At 45.1% G+C, this 16,315-nt stretch overlaps 1 protein-coding gene across 1 annotated transcript in view; it reads left to right on the top strand.

The window, feature by feature from the left end:
• Positions 1-15,988, top strand: part of Pinx1 (PIN2 (TERF1) interacting telomerase inhibitor 1) — a 62,615-nt gene extending 46,627 nt beyond the window's left edge. Inside the window, exon 7 of the mRNA XM_052732970.1 lies at positions 15,221-15,988. Within this exon, the coding sequence (XP_052588930.1) occupies positions 15,221-15,739 (519 nt within the window). The 3' untranslated portion in view covers positions 15,740-15,988. The remainder of the gene's footprint in view (positions 1-15,220) is intronic.
• Positions 15,989-16,315: the final 327 nt, after the last annotated feature.

The following is a 16,315-nucleotide window of genomic DNA, read 5'->3' as shown; positions in this document are numbered from 1 at the left end:
ACATCAGATCTCCCAGAACTAAAGTTGCAGATGGTGTGAGCTGCCATGTGGGTCCTGGGAACTGACCTTGGGCTCCCTGCAAGAGCAACAGGAGCTTTTAGCTACTGAGCCATCTTTTCAGCTCCATATTAGCTTTTTTCAATCTACAAATAAGTGAGGACATGCTGTGTATTTATTTTTGTGCCTCTCTTACAGTATAATGTCCTTTGTGTCATGTTTAGTGGAAGACTGAATAATACTTCCCTGCGTGTGCATGTGTGCATGTATCCATTTCTTCCCCTATTAACTGTCAGTGAAGCTGTGGGTTGTTTTTTGTTTTTTGGTTTTTTTTTTTGTTTGTTTTTGTTTTTCGAGACAGGGTTTCTCTGTGTAGCTTTGCGCCTTTCCTGGAACTCACTTGGTAGTCCAGGCTGGCCTCGAACTCACAGAGATCCGCCTGCCTCTGCCTCCCGAGTGCTGGGATTAAAGGCGTACGCCACCACCGCCCAGCCTGTGGGTTGTTTTTATATCACAGTCATTGTGCATAATGTTGCAGTGAACATTGGAGGGCAGGTGTCCTGAGAAGAGACCTTTATTTCCTTCATGGATAGATTGCTGGGTTACATGGTAGTGATTTTTACTATTTCTTTGTCTCCTCTCTGATGTTATCTCCTACTTTTTTAATAAGCACTGTCCTGATAGATGCATGGTTTTACAGCAGACTTGGGTTTGCATTTCCCTGATGATGAGTGATGCTGAATACGTTTTGTATGGGTGTTGCACGTTGGTCTTCAGAGAAACAGCTATTTATATTTGCCCATTTTTATCAAGCGCTGTTTTCTTTCCATCGACTCATATGAACTTTACATTGCTAGTGCCTTCTTAGCATATGCATTGTTTGCACTGTTTTCCCTCTTTGGAGGTTGGCTTTTTCTGTGCAAGAGGCTTTTAGTTTGTTAAAGTCCCATTTGTTTATTTTTGCTTTTATAACTTGAGTTTGGGATGCAGTGTCCAAGAAATCATTGTCAAAGCCAAGGTCAAGGCACTTTTCTTGTGTATTTTTTCCTACATTTTATGGTTTCTGGTTTTCTACTTAGATTTGTTTACCATTTTGAGTTGATGCTTATGTATTATAGAAGATGAGGGACCAGTTTCATTTCTTTGCATGAGGAAATCCAGCTTTCTGGATCCACTTATTAAACATAGACTAAATAATCAGTATGATATATCCCATTAACAGATGGGAAGACAGAAATTACATGATGATCTTGGTTGATGCAAAAAAAAAAGTCTCACAGCCTTTCTTGATGGAAAGTTTCAATAGTTTAGGAATAGGAGAAAAATTCCTTGATATAAAAAACAAAACAAAAAACCATTTACGAGCCAGACAGTGGTGGCGCACGCCTTTAATCCCAGCACTCAGGAGGCAAAGGAAGGTGGATTTCTATGAGTTTGAGGCCAGCCTGGTCTACAGAGTGAGTTCCAGTACAGCCAGAGCTGTTACACAGAGAAATTCTGTCTCAAAAAATAAAACAAAACAAAGACTTATGAAAAACCTGTGGCTAACAGAACAGTCAGCAGGAGGCACAGAAAGCCTTTCCCCTAAACAATAGTTCTCAACCTTCCTAATGCTACGACCCTTTAATACAGTCCTCATGTTGTAGTGATCCCCAACTATAAAGTTATTTCATTGCTACTTCATAATTGTAATTTTACTCTAGTGCTATGAATTGTAATGTGAATGTCTGTTTTTTCTGATGGTCTTTGGCAGCTCTGGTGAAAGGGTCCCTTTGGGAGTCAAACCCACAGTGTGAGAGCCACTGCTCTAAGATCTGGTGCAGGCACTGGTGCCCATTCACCCTCACCATACCCATTCGGCATAGTGCTGGAAATACTGTCAAGTGTAATCAGACAAGAGAAAAAATTGAAATGAAATATTTAAACTGAAAGAGACATAAAATTATCTCACTAAGCAATTACTGAAATAAAAGATTTCAGTAAAGTTGCAGAATCATTATGGAATTCTATGGTGTTTCTGTATGAAACTAGCAACTTGAGTAGTTTTGATAGTCGGTAAGTGGTATTTGGTAGCTTCCTTCCACTCTGACCTAAGGTTTTACAGGCCAGTCCTATGCATATGCTGACCCAGACTGAGCCACCTGTTTCTCACAGGTTCTTGAAATGATGTTTGGAGACCACAGTTTAGGGGTTAGGGTTGTTCATTTGTTCCTTGATCATTGTTTCTACTTCTTGTCATATGACTAGAACTTTGTTTGGTTTATAATGAAATAAGAGTTTGTCATCCATCAGCCTGCCCGTTCAGATTTAGGACTCAAGGACTTGTGCTTAGTCATCTTTTATCTTTACTCACACATTGCAGTGCCATATAACGGACAAATCACTCCCTTATTCCCCATCCCATGTACGATGTCACAGAATACCACAAAAGTGGAAGAGCAAATGATGGATTGCAAGGTTAGCTGTGCACTCCTTGACCTTAGAGAGCACCTTGTTGGGTGTGTACAAATCGCTGTTCTAAAGTCATTTAGAATCTTCGTGTGTAGCATTCAGCCAGCTGATTGCAGAATCAAGTTTGCTTCATTTTGTTTTTAAGAATTGTTTAATCAAATCTGTTGTATATATTTTTCAGCCTCTTACACAATGTTCTCTAGTTTGGAGGTGTTGTAGACTGAGGGGAAGGAGCCCCTAGATCCCTCATCTTCGCCATAGCTGTCTGGTTGGTGGAGTGAACAGCACCTGCTGCCTGCTCCTGATTCTAAGATGTGGTTGAACTCTAGGCAGCCTGCTTGACATGCTGACTCATGCTGCCTTCCATTCCAGGGGAAGAGCGGTTTTCCAGCTAAGCTAGGGAGCAGGTATTCCCATTTTAGTGCTGGGGTGACTGGGGAAGCATTCACCTCTGCCCACAGCTTTCCCCGCAGCTGGCAGTGTGCAACACCAGCTCTTCACTGCTGTTTTTCTGTATGGTGTATTATTCTTGAGTGAGAACCTGCCCCTGTGGACAGAACAGGAAAAGCTAAGATTTAGCAACAATGCATAATCAAGAGAATCACCCAGCTTATGCTTATTTCCTGCTCAGATTCTTCCCCATCAGCTGTGGTTGCCCCTTGGTCTCGCCTCAGAAAGGTCTAGATTTCAAGAGTGTGCTCTTTGGTGTCACAGGCACGACATGTTACAGATCATCATCAGCAGCCTTCTGTGTTCAGTGCCCCATGGCCTCACTTGTTCCTTTTCAACACGGGCCTGGAATTGTCAGCCCTGTGTAAGTGGGTGCTGGCCTAAGAAAGCAAGACTGGGGTAGGGAGACTGACATGCATATGGAAGGCATTGGCTCTACAGCCAGCACTTTACAGGCACTGGCCTGAGGACCCCCAGTGGACTGGCCCTGTGCTACGTGCCCAGGAGCTGGTAGCACAGGGCTGTGGCAGAGTTGTAAGCAGGGAAAGCAGAGCTTCATTCTACCCAGACAGGAAGTTATGAAAACTCATGTCTGTTGCTGTACTTTAACAAGCAGATGCAATATCTATGTGTCTAAACAGAGAAAAGGACAATTTCGTTTGAGCCAAACTATTTTAAGATAAAGGAAAAACTTTCTCTTAGCTCATTGCACACCCCTCCCTACCTTGATCCTCATCCCAAGCTCTGGGAGCCCAGGCCTCCTGCGCTAACTCAGCTCGGTGCCTGTCATGTTGCTGTCTGCTCTGGAAAGTCGCAGGAAGGGCTGATAAGGAGCTGAGGACAGAAATCTCAGCTCTTATCTCTCCCTCGCACACGGCTCGGTCCTTTTCCTGTCCTCAGACGGGACATAAACGGCCATCTCCTGGCAGCCAGGACTTCAAACAGGATTGGGCTGGCCTCACTCTGGAGGAGCCAAGGAGGAGAAAGTGGGCTGCAGCTGTCTGCACAGTTGTTCAGTACCACTGAAAGAGTGAGCTACCTTCCTGGTGGGCACATGTAGCTTTTTCCCAAGACCCTCTAGAGAGGCGAGCAGGAGCAGCGAGAGTTGAGGAGGTTCTGCCAGGCACCCGGGCTGTAGGTCAAGGGCTGCTTTGTTTGGTTAGAGCTTTGCCAGGACACAGGTTGGGCCTGAAAGGATTAGATTGAGTTTGGGTTTGTTGACAAGTCAAGCCGCTGTTTTTAAGGGCTCTCATGATAATAAGAAATTGACACCCAGATGGCCTGCTTGAGGGAGCAGAAGAGTGATAATACCAGCTCCTGTGCCTTCTGTTTACCTCCCGGGAAAGTGGCAGTGACATTCTCTCCTAGGTTTCAGCCCATGGCATCATAAAAATAGGGTGATGAGGAACCGTCCTTTGACTTAGAGTGTGGAAAAGGCTAGCAGAGAGGACATGCTCCTTGCACTCCCATCTGACGGGAACAGGGAGAACTCGGCCGTCACTGTCCTCCCTGCAGGCCAGCCTTGAGTCCCTCCTCCCTTACCAGTCTCAGTGGGTGCCTCAAAGATGGGTTTGCAGCTTGAGACTTAGGTGTTGGGGAGTCAAGAGTTGATATGTGCCACTGCTGTTGGAAGAAGTGATTGTTTGCAGTTTTGATGGACAACTGCATAAAGTTCAAAAATTCAGATTGTATAAGCTTCAAGGTTGTATGTATTATCTAATAGTAACGATCCAGACTTATTCTTGAAAGCCTGGTAAATACTTGTTGCCGATGGCTGTGAAATAGTCAGGCTATCAAGCTTGGCTGCTGTTTTCCTGTTGTGTTCCAGTTGTGTTCCGTGGAGCCCTAGGAGCCCCGGGACTTTCAGGAAGGGAAGGGAGCTAGTCACGGCTTGGTGTGAACCTACCTGAGACCAACTCTGAGGCACTGCAGTTAGAATATCAATTCATTTTTAGAATTTTTTCCTGCCACATTTACTCCTAAGAATGTATTTTTAAATGATTCTCTAGACGGACTTGTATAGAATTTAAAAGAGTCTATGAAGGTTGTAGCCTTAAATAATATACAAGAAATGAGAAGGAGCTTATATCTTCAATTTTATTATCTTTTTGTTTTTGTTTTTGTTTTTGTTTTTTGAGACAGGGTTTCTCTGTGTAGCTCTGCGCCTTTCCTGGAACTCGCTTTGGAGACCAGGCTGGCCTCGAACTCACAGAGATCCGCCTGCCTCTGCCTCCCGAGTGCTGGGATTAAAGGCGTGCGCCACCACCGCCCGGCCAATTTTATTATCTTAACTTACTTCTCTTGAATATAACCCTGACTAATTATGTCCAATAAATAAAAATGTTATACTCTACAAAGATCTTTTCTTTCAAGATCCTGCTCTCTAAAGAATCTGACATCTTAATGAGTCCTAATACTTTATATCCTAATTTTAAAATATTTTAAAAACAATCTAAAGTCTTTTTAAACTACTTTGCTTTTTAGAAAAAGGTACCCAAATTGGAGGTGTCAAGATTCCTGAGTGATTTTTTTCAATCTCCTGTAGAGGAGAAATGGGAGAGTCATGCTCCCTGGAAGCCTCTGCTTCAGAGATGGGAGCCCTACACGGCTGTTAGTGGAAGCTGTGTGTCCTGCTTCTGGAGAGCAGGGGGAGAGCCAGTTGACCCAGAATTAGAAAGACAGTCAATTTGGATTATTTTTAGACTTCACTCAAAGACATTGGTGCCTATGTCACATTGATCATTTCTGCTCTGGAGGAGCCTCGTTTATCTTGTGGTGGCCAGTGTATGATGAGAGGGTGTCACGTGAGTCACTGTAGCTTCCAAGCCTGAGGACCTTCCAGGGAAGCCGGAAGCTGCTCTATTCCTTCCTCTCTTTTCCCCAGAGGTGGCATGACTTGTCAGTGATTCTGATGTCATCACTTGAAAAGTTGTTGCCATGGAGAATGGTCCTTCTAAAACATGTTTTTGTTGGCTTTTCCTAATGAGAGGTAGCTTAGGCAGCTGCCAGGCAAGTGGACAAAGAAGGAAAGAAAGGCATGCACAGCTTTGTTAACATTGGCATCACGTGAGGAACTTGGCCTGCGGAAAGTGAGTTGCCATGTGCTTCCATTCCTGCTGCCTCATGGAAGGTCATTTGTCTGTGTATGAATACCAAGAGAAACCCAATGCCTAACTCAGAAGAAACCTCTGCGTGCTCCCAGGATCACCAAGCGTTCTCTCGCATGGCAGATCTCTTCATTTTCCTGAAATACTGTCCTCTGCTCTCTCCATTTACAGGCCCAGTTCTGCAAGGTTAGCCTTTTTCTTTAGCAAAAGACTGAGCCCTACAGCTGAAGCCCTACTGTATGCAGCAGTCCCCCATTGCTCAAGGTGCATGTGTGCTGAGGCCTTGGATGTGCCTGCAACCTTGGATATAAGGAGTCATTCCTATTGCCTGAAGTGCTGCAGAAAACTACCAAGAATTTTTTTCTTCATAATCACAGTTTTGGTAGAAGATTCCTTTTGACTATAGACCTTAGCATCCCCAGCATATGCTTCACCTTCTTCCCTAGGAACTTGTGCCTTTCACCTAAAGGATGTACTGTACAATTTGGGCATATTCAAGTTGCCAGCATTACTGCTCTTATGCCTTAGACTTTAAAGTTCAGAGAATTCTTAGGGAAACGGGGGCTGGGGATGTTGCTCAGGTGCTAGAGTGCTTGTCTAGCATGCACAGTGCCCTGGGTTCCACCCCACCACCACCACCACATAAACCAGACATTGTATGTAGTACACACCTGTAATCGCAGCACTCAGAAGGTGGAGGCAGGAGTGGCAGAAGTTCAAGGTCATCCTCTGTTGCACTGGGAGTGACACCAACCTAGACTACGTGAGATCTTATCCAAAAAAGAAGAAAGTGAAGAGGAAAAGGAGGCGGAGGAAAGGAAAACGGGGATGCTTGAATACAGTACTGCAGCACCACGAAGTCTGATCACACAGGCAGCTGCTAATGACTAAAGTGCAGCTGGCACAGCAGTGTAGATTCACTGGACAAAGGATGACTCAGGTTCTACTCAGATGGACAGTGTTTCGTTGCACTGACTCAGAATGGCAGACAATTGCTAGAATTCTCCACTTAGTTTATATTCTGCCATTTTAGCAGAATACCTAGACTAGGCAGTTTACAAAGAACAAAGATTTATTTCTTAGAGTGTTAGAGGCTGGGGATTTTGATGGCAAGGTACCAGTGTCTGATGAGGGCCTTCCTACTATGTCTTTTGCTTCGTGCCCTCCTGCGCCCCTTGCTGACACCAACCTGCCCAACAGGTGTGTGGGTGGTGGCCGTCACCTCTGCAGTCTGTTTTATCTGACACTTTTGTTGAACACTCTCCAAGTCTGTCTCATTAGAAAGTATGCAGAATATAAGTAGGATAAAAATGGTCCCTGCCCTCAGAAGACTTAGAATTTCCTTAAGATGATGTTTGCAAAGCAAAACAAAAAGTAAAAGCAACTAGTTGCTGATATAGGTAGCAAACAAGAGGATAGTTCTACAGGGTCAGGCTTGCTGAAGGCTTGCACAGGATCTTCAGAGAAGTTGTTGTAGTTACTTTTGTCTTGTTGCTTGAACAAAATTCCAGAAGAAAGGGGCAGTTTCAGGGCAGGTTTGTTTTACAGGGGATGCGGTCCATGCAGCAGGGAAGGTGCGTGGTACAACAGGCAGCAGCTGGTCACACTGCCCCCAGGATCAGGAAGTAGAGTGATGGATGTTTGGGCTTGGCTCGTTTTTTCCCCTTTATTAAATCTGGAACCCCCCAACCCAAAGATTAGTACCACCTGTAGCTAGAGTTTTCCTGCCTGGCCCACAGTCAGGACAAATCTCTGACACCCGCCAGTCCCACAGCTGCTCAAACCCGACCAAGTAAACACAGAGACTTATATTGGTTACAAACTGTATGGCCGTGGCAGGCTTCTTGCTAACTGTTCTTACAGTTAAAATTAATCCATTTCCATTAATCTATACCTTGCCACATGGCTCATGGCTTACCGGCATCTTTACATGCTGTTTCTCATCATGGCGGCTGGCAGTGTCTCTCTGCCTCAGCCTTTTACTTCCCAGCTCTATTCTCTTCCTTGTCCCGCCTATACTTCCTGCCTGGCCACGGGCCAATCAGTGATTTATTTATTGACCAATCAGCAAGACATTTGACATACAGACCATCCCACAGCACTTCCCCTTTTCTTTTCTTAAAAAGGAAGGTTTTAACCTTTACACATCTCCAAAGTCAGCTTGGTATATTTGGGAATTTGGGCGTAGCTTTTCTTACTATTTCCTGTTGGAGGGGGGTGCTGTATCTTCTGGGGAAACAGAAAATTTTAGGATCATGGAGTAGTCCGTGAGGCTGTATCGTCTGAGCCAGTTGCCTTGAAACCATTTTGGATGTTGGATCATCTGGGCCTTGGTGTCACCTTTCAGGGGGTCTTGGCTGGTCAAACCTGATGTATCTTAATCTGGAACAAATCCATAGCCTCTGGCTTTTTGTGGGAACAAAAGCAGAGCCTCCTTTCCAAAGCAACATATCCTTACATCCAAATTTTGAAGTCAAGGTACCTTTAAAATATACATTTTGGCATAACTCAACAGCTTTTGTAATCAAATGTTTTTCTTCAGTTACGAATATCAAAGAGAACATAATCCAGATTCTCTGTGTGGTAGCCATCTTTACGTGGCTTATTTTTTTATATTAGCTTGAGCCTATTGCTTTAAACTGTAGCCTTCTAAGCCTGAAACGGCGCTGGCACTATGGCTGCTGGCTCCGCCCACTTAAGCTTCCCAACACGGCAGTGATACGTTTTCCGCCAGCTCTGGGAGCCATCAACTCTCAGAAATAGTGGGTCTATGCTTCTATCAAAGCAGCATGTAGCCCAGAAACCTCTTTTTTGTTTTGTTTTGTTTTGCTTTGTACTAGCAAAGGCTAAATCCACCACACAGCTTAATGTGCCACTTGCAGAGGCCTCATTCCCGCCATACGGCGGCAGGTCGAGCGCGCATGCCTGGAACCCACCAGTAGCTCAAACCCGCAGATGCCACTCATTTGAGAGAGACAATTAGGAACTGTTTTTAGCTCCGTTTTAGAATCTTTTTTCTCAGTTTTTAGGTGGAAACTCTTGCCCCACGTTGGGCGCCATTTGTAGCTAGAGTTTTCCTGCCTGGCCCACAGTCAGGACAAATCTCTGTCACCCGCCAGTCCCACAGCTGCTCAAACCCAACCAAGTAAACACAGAGACTTATATTGGTTACAAACTGTATGGCCGTGGCAGGCTTCTTGCTAACTGTTCTTACAGTTAAAATTAATCCATTTCCATTAATCTATACCTTGCCACATGGCTCATGGCTTACCGGCGTCTTTACATGCTGTTTCTCATCATGGCGGCTGGCAGTGTCTCTCTGACTCAGCCTTCCACTTCCCAGCTTTATTCTCTTCCTTGTCTCGCCTATACTTCCTGCCTGGCCACGGGCCAATCAGTGATTTATTTATTGACCAATCAGCAAGACATTTGACATACAGACCATCCCACAGCAACCACCCACATTTGGAGTGGCTCTCCCCACCTCAGTTAACCTCATCTAGATGTTCCTTCAGAGATACTGGTGTACATTTGTTTCTGTGGTGATTCTAGGTCCCATCACCGAAGTGAGTATGTGGCTGTGAGGGATCTAAAAGGAGGCTCTAAGTTCTGTGAGGGCAGAGACCATTTCTAGGGCCTGGAGCAGGTCTCTGAATCAGTTCATTCTGTCCTTCTGTTGGGAGCTGTGAAGGCTACATGCCATACATTGGGTCTCAGCATTGCCTTTATGCTGCCCAGTCACACAGTCACTTCATAGCTGGTTTATCTGTCTGTAATGAATGGGTGTTGTGTCTGCCTCCAGTGCTCCACTGCAACCTCATTTGCGTTGGTCAGAACTGTTGTGTTGGAGTCTGGAAAACATGCAGAGTGTTCTGAGTCTACAGACTGTTATCTTGCTGAGCTTCTTTAATTTTCCACAGACTAATCCAGTACACGCTGGTGACAGACAGCCTGTAGTAGAAGCAAGAGTTGGTTCATCATGAACAATAACAATGAAGCTAACAGCCCGCCTGCTAAGTCTGTTGCCTTTGGGTGTCTGTTCCCCTTGAGCTCTGGGTGTCTGCATTTTCTTATAATGAGAAATCTCATTGGAGGATTACTATTGTACTTGACTTCTGTGTCTTAATGTGCAAGGCACATTGCTAAGATGAGCAGTGATATGTGAAAAAAGTTGGTGAGTCGAAAGGTTTGCCTCTGACAACACCCATCCCTGCACAGCAGTGTCTGGAGTCCTCAGATGACGTTTGTCCAGGACATCACCTCTAAACACCTCCCTAAGACCCTCCCTCTCAACCTGCTTGCTTTCCCTGCCCCAAAGAAGCTGACTATTCTTCTGAGAATGTGAACAAGAAACCTCTCTGGGGCATTTTCCTGGCAATCCATCTCATGTACATGTTTGAGAGGTATAAGAGCAGAGTTCTCTGTAGCCCAGTAGAGTTTCTGCAGAGGCTCCTGAGCCCCCGAGGCTCTAGACTAGGTACCTGTTCTGGGAATGACAGCACACTGGTGCACATACTCTTCAGGTCTGGGCTAGAGACAGTGGTGGCATGCAGTTCCCGCCTTAGGAGATCATGTCAGGGTCACCTTTCCTTCCCATCACTGTCCTTGCTTTGATTATTGTAAATGGAGTCTTCGTGTGGTATTTGTGGCACACTCTGTGCACCCTCCAAGCATACTAACATGGAGTAGACAACCCTGCAGATGCCCAAGTGGGGATTGGACGTCTAAGATAGTCAGACTTCAGCCCAACATGTGACTTTAGCACTCAAGAGGCTGAGGCAGGAGGATTGAATTGATGGCCAGCCTGGGCTACACAGCAAGTTTGAGGCCAGCCTGAGCAAGACCCAGTATTAAGGTGGGGCGGGAATTTTGTAAATGAAATTCACGTGCTAATTTGACAAATTACAAAACTCTTAAGCCTGGTTTCAGGGCATTTCTTTCTTTCTTTCTTTTCTTTCTTTCTTTCTTTCTTTCTTTCTTTCTTTCTTTCTTTCTTTCTTTCTTTCTTTTAGATTTATTTATTATGTATACAATATTCTGCCTGCATGTGTCCCTGCAGGCCAGAAGAGGGCACCAGATCTCATTACAAGTGGTTGTGAGCCACCATGTGGTTGCTGGGAATTGAACTCAGGACCACTGGAAGAGCAGTTGGTGCTCTTAACCACTGAGCCATCTCTCCAGCCCCAGGGCATTTCTTAAAAATTATTATTTATGTGAACTATAAACTAGATAATACAAGTTTTCCTGTTTTCTTTAAAAATGAATGTTTTGTTTTGTTTTTCTATATTAAGTTGCCACCTTGGTTAATCTCTGTCCTCAGAACTGAGCTTGGACCTTTGTCATGGATTATTCAGCAGTAGATATACTTTAGTGTTGGTGCTGAGAGTCTGTAATGCCAGTTAGAAGTCACGGTGCCATGGTGGGAGCAAGGGCTCTGCACCCCACAGCATGGCTACAGATCCCACTCCTTCCACGTCTGCAGATGAGGTGCCTGTGCTCCAAATCTCACCTTGGGATCCTGTAATGGAGAGCGTTTCTGTCCTCATCATGTCATGAGCCACCACATGCTAGGTGCCTACTGCACTGATGGTGGCTGCCCTCTTCAGTCCAGCTGGGTGTGGGCACTTTGGCTACAATTTCCTCATGTGACTCAGTGTAACAATCCCACAGAGTTCTTCTGTCCTTAAATTCTCAACTCAGTAAAGTGGGAAGCAGGTCCTCCTGAATTGTCGGCTCTGATCCACAGCACATTATGGATTGGGTAGAAATGAGACCCTTGTTATCCTTGGGAAAGCCCGTCATTAGGGTATTTGTTTGTTTTTTTAAACACACACTGTACTCAGCACTCTAAACAAAGTGAGAAAACCAGAGGCTTTCTGTGAATAGCCAGCTTACCCAGGAACCTGCTTCATGCAGTATCTCAGAAACTTCAAAAAGACAGAAAATGTCAGGCGTTTGCACTGGTCTCTGTGTCCGCGTTTCTTCTTAGTAGTGAATGAAATGGAAGGTGGTTCAGTGTGGGGAGAGTGTTAATTCTGTTGTCATCCCCTGCCCTCTCCCTGAGCCCTTTCTTTAGAAAGTCCCCATATTATAGGAGGGCATCTTTTTCTGGTCATGTGCACTTATATATGACATGGCCCTGCAGAAAGCTGGGGGTACACACACACTCCCACCTTTTCCCTCCCTGGGTCCAGGAGAAAGTCTGTATGTCTCCCTGCATTTGTCTTTACTTTTGGTAAAGCTCAGGGCGTTAGAGTGGGACCTTGGGAATCTGTACTGCAACTCAAGTGCTGATCACTAGTTCCAGAAGCTCCACTTTCCCACCACAACCTGCCCTTTGAGAACAAACCTTCAGGGATTCAAAGGATTACAAATTCAGGGGTATAAATTTCCAAGCTGTGGTTCCTCAAAGGGAACCTCAGAAGTAATCGTAGGACTGTAGGCCCCCAGCTTCTTGCCTCTTCATAGAAAGTGAAGCCTTGGGATTATTTTCCACCAAGTTTAAAATAGATTTCTGAGTATCTACATAGCACCATTCCTTCCTGGGCATTCTTGCTTTCTCAGGAGTAAATGGCATCAGGCTCTTGCAGCCCTCTGAGGGCAGTACTTCAGGAGGAATACTTCTCTGAGCTGCACTAAGATGCCATTGGTACTGCCCTGGCTTGATCTGTTGGTCAGAATGAGTTTGCTGTGAACTCCCTGGTTCTGATAAGGCCTTCACCAGACCCCAGTGCTCTGCACAGAGCAGCTGTCAGAACGCAGAGGGACCTTAGAACTCACCTTCACCTACCTATTGGGTTAGTGTTGGATTAGTGCCTGAGACCTCCAACAGGTCTTTTTAAAGAAGATTTCCTGAAGTCTTGAGCTTCAGTCAGATGTTTGACCAAATTATTAGTTAGTCATTGCTCCCATTGTGGTATTCATACAGAACCCAAATTATTTTACTAGTTTTTAAAACACCACTGTAAAACTAAGACATTCTCAAAGTTTACAATGTAATGAAAGTCACATTTAAGTATGGTGGGTTTTCTTTGAGGTTGTATCATGTATTTAATGGAAATGTAAGAAGACACAAATTTTTGTTTTTAAATGCTTTCTTGAAAAGGTAACCTTTGGTTTGAAATTAGACCAGATTTGAAAATATTCATTTTCTTATAAAGGTATATATGTTTTTATGTTTTAGAGAACCATGGTTATAATCAGTAAAACTGGTTTCCAATTGCCAATGTAGAATGGAGTCCTGAGCATCGATCCCTCGGGAGTCAGATTGGCAGCCTATAAAAAGCCTTACTAAAGGATAGATCTCCCATATTGAGGGAAAGTGACTCTCCCCACAGCTCTCCTCACAGACTCTGTCACTCATCACTTCTCTTCTGCCCTGCTGAGCTGAGTGGTGTGCCTGAGTTTCAGCGCCTCCCCACCATAGGAATTGCTTAGGACCATACTTCCTGGGGATTAGAGACCCAGGAGATTGAGTAAGTGACTCAGAAATGGTCTTGTGTTTCCTAATAACTAAGGATGATTAATACCGGCAGCCAGTTCCTGCTATATTAAACCACTGAAAACAGGAATTCTAAAGGTAATAAGTAAAGGAACAAGGAGGAGCCATAGGCTATATGACCTGAGCATTAGTCCCAAACTCACACAGACTCAAAGAAGAGCAGCTCACACCCGGCAGGCAGCCATCAATGAGACCTCTGTTACATTAGTGGGCCACCTTCCCAGTGCCCGTGTCTATGCATGGCTGTGGGTGTGTGCACTTACATGGGAGGCAAGATCTTTCTTGTCCATCCGCCTGGCATTGGCAAATAAATACCAAAAGCCTTAAGAAGGTGTTTCATTCTGTCATGCAGAATTCCAGTCCTCACTCAACATTTGAGGAACAAAAAGACTAAGTGACCTGGTTTTGGAGTCCTAAGACAGCTAATTTTTATTTCTTTCAATATGACCTGATGAGATACCAGCAAAATTTTCTGACTGACAGGTGTGTGTGTGTGTGTGTGTGTGTGTGTGTGTGTGTGTGTGTGTGTGTGTGTGTGTGTGTGTGTGTGTGTGCGCGCGCGCATGTGCGCATGCAAGCACATCATGACCTTTAGGGTCAAAGAGCTCTTTCACAGGGGGTCACCAAGACCATCAGAAAACACAGCTAATTACATCATGATTCATAACAGTAACAAAATTACAATTACAAAGTAGCAATGAAAATAATTTTATGGTTTTATCACCACACCATGAGGAAGTGTATTAAAGTGTATTAAAGGGTCGCAGCGTTAGGAAGGTTGAGGACCACTCCTCTAAGAGAATAGGTCCGTTCTTTCGTGTGTGCCTTCCTCAGGAGCTCTCCACAGTAGTTTTCTGAAGCAGGATCCCTCATTGAACCCAGAGCTCACTGATTCCATGATCTGCCTGTCTCGACGTCCCCATCTGGAATTCCAGGTGCACTCGATTGCCTGGTTCTTTAAACTGGCTCTAGGGACTGAACTAAGGTTCTCACGCTTGTGCAGCAAGCACTTAGCAACGGAGCTATTTTCCCGCCACTCTGGAGGATATCTAAATTTCCCCACTCACCTCACTCGTTCTACAGTTTATTGTTTAAATTTCAAAATTGACTTCATGGTTTTGTTTTTGATCCAAGGGCTAGAGAACATACAGCCAATGTTGATTTGATATGCACTTGATTTGATGCCTTTTGATGAGAACTCTGACTGCAGTGGCTACTCAAGGCCCAGTTGTAATTCAATAGAATGTTGATTCTGCTGGATTTTAAACAGAGAACTATTATTTCAGTTCCACTGAAGTTTCTGAGGGCTACTGTGTCAGGAAAGTTCAGAGTTCAATATGTGCTACTTTATAATTAAGAGAGCTGCACTAGCAGAACATGGCCAGCCACATGGACCCTATACACACTGTGTCAGAGTTTCTAGATCAGCCCAGAAGGACCTACAGAGTCACAGAGCTCTGGAACATTCATGTCCCTGGTGTCTGCAGGAAACTCTAGGTTTAATCGTCATTTACGTGTTGTTTGCTCACAAATTAGTGAGGCCACTTGCCAGATGAGGAATGTCCGGTCTTCTCCCCACATGGTTCTCAGTCAGTGTCACCCAATTGTTCTGGGCTCAGCAACTCAGGGCCAGCATTAGCGGCTGCATGTGGCTCTTCCTGGCTGCTGCATGGGATGAATGAGTGATGCTAATCACTTTCCTCTTCTCCTCCAGGATGACTACAGCACCTCCACTGCAGATGAGGTGGACACCTCCATGACCACGACCACAACCAGTGCCTTCACCATCCAGGAGTATTTTGCCAAGAGGATGGCCCAGTTAAAGAGCAAGCCACAAGCCTCGACTCCAGGGCCTGACATTTCAGAGACCTCTGTTGAATGGAAAAAGGGGAAGAAAAAACCCAAAGAGGCAGCAGGCACAGATGTGGAGAACTCTCCCCAACCCAAGGCCAAGCGACATAAAAAGAAAAAGCATGCAGAAGCGGAGATAGAGCCTGTAGGCAAGAAGAGAGACCGAGCCAAGCTGCAGTCTGGAGACCCCAGTGGGGATGAGTGTTCCGATGCCTCTGCCGGAGCTGCAGAAGATTGTGTACAACCACCCGACAGCCAGGATGATGCCCCAAAGTCCAAGAAGAGAAAGGCAAAGAAAAAGTCGCAAAAGCCAGGAGGGGTAGCAGTAGACTCTACACCAGACAAGGCACTCGTGAAAAAGAAGAAGAAAGCTTCCAGATGACCTCTCACTAGCCAGGGCCTCTGACCTGTCTGTCAGCAAGCACACTGCGGGGCAACCACTCTGGCCTGAAGTCAGAGCACGGTGAACCCAGGCAGCTCAGCATCTTCACCATGCCCACAGGTTGCCAGCTCTCACCTGCTCACCACATTTCCCCCCAGTCACCTTCCTGAGAGAACTGATTTGGATGTTCTAGATCATGACTTTTCAATAAATAAAATAAATTTCAATAAACAAATAGATTCTTATACACTGAGCCTTTCACATGAGTGTTTATTCACATCCATACAAATATAGGGGATGTGTGTATGTGTGTGAATGCACACGCGTGAACGAGTGTGTGGGTTTGCTCTGGTTTCCTTCAGTAACTGACTGGTGCTTCCTTCTGAAGGACTTAGTCTAATTAAGGGATTAAGAGGCAGTGACTTGGATGCAGATGGTTCCTTTTGTTCTGCAGCCAGCCATACATTTCTGCCAAGTGGGAATTACATGACTGCATTCCCCAGTGAGGGTTTCGCTGTGCTGTGCTTCAGTGTTGGTGGGTGGATGTTTCTCCTGCTGAGTGCTGGCCACGGGGAT

This window comes from Peromyscus californicus, unplaced genomic scaffold, assembly GCF_007827085.1.
Source record: "Peromyscus californicus insignis strain IS unplaced genomic scaffold, ASM782708v3 Scaffold_12__1_contigs__length_115047231, whole genome shotgun sequence".
NCBI classification, from domain to species: Eukaryota; Metazoa; Chordata; class Mammalia; order Rodentia; family Cricetidae; genus Peromyscus; species Peromyscus californicus.
This window is presented reverse-complemented; position numbering and strand designations above follow the sequence as displayed.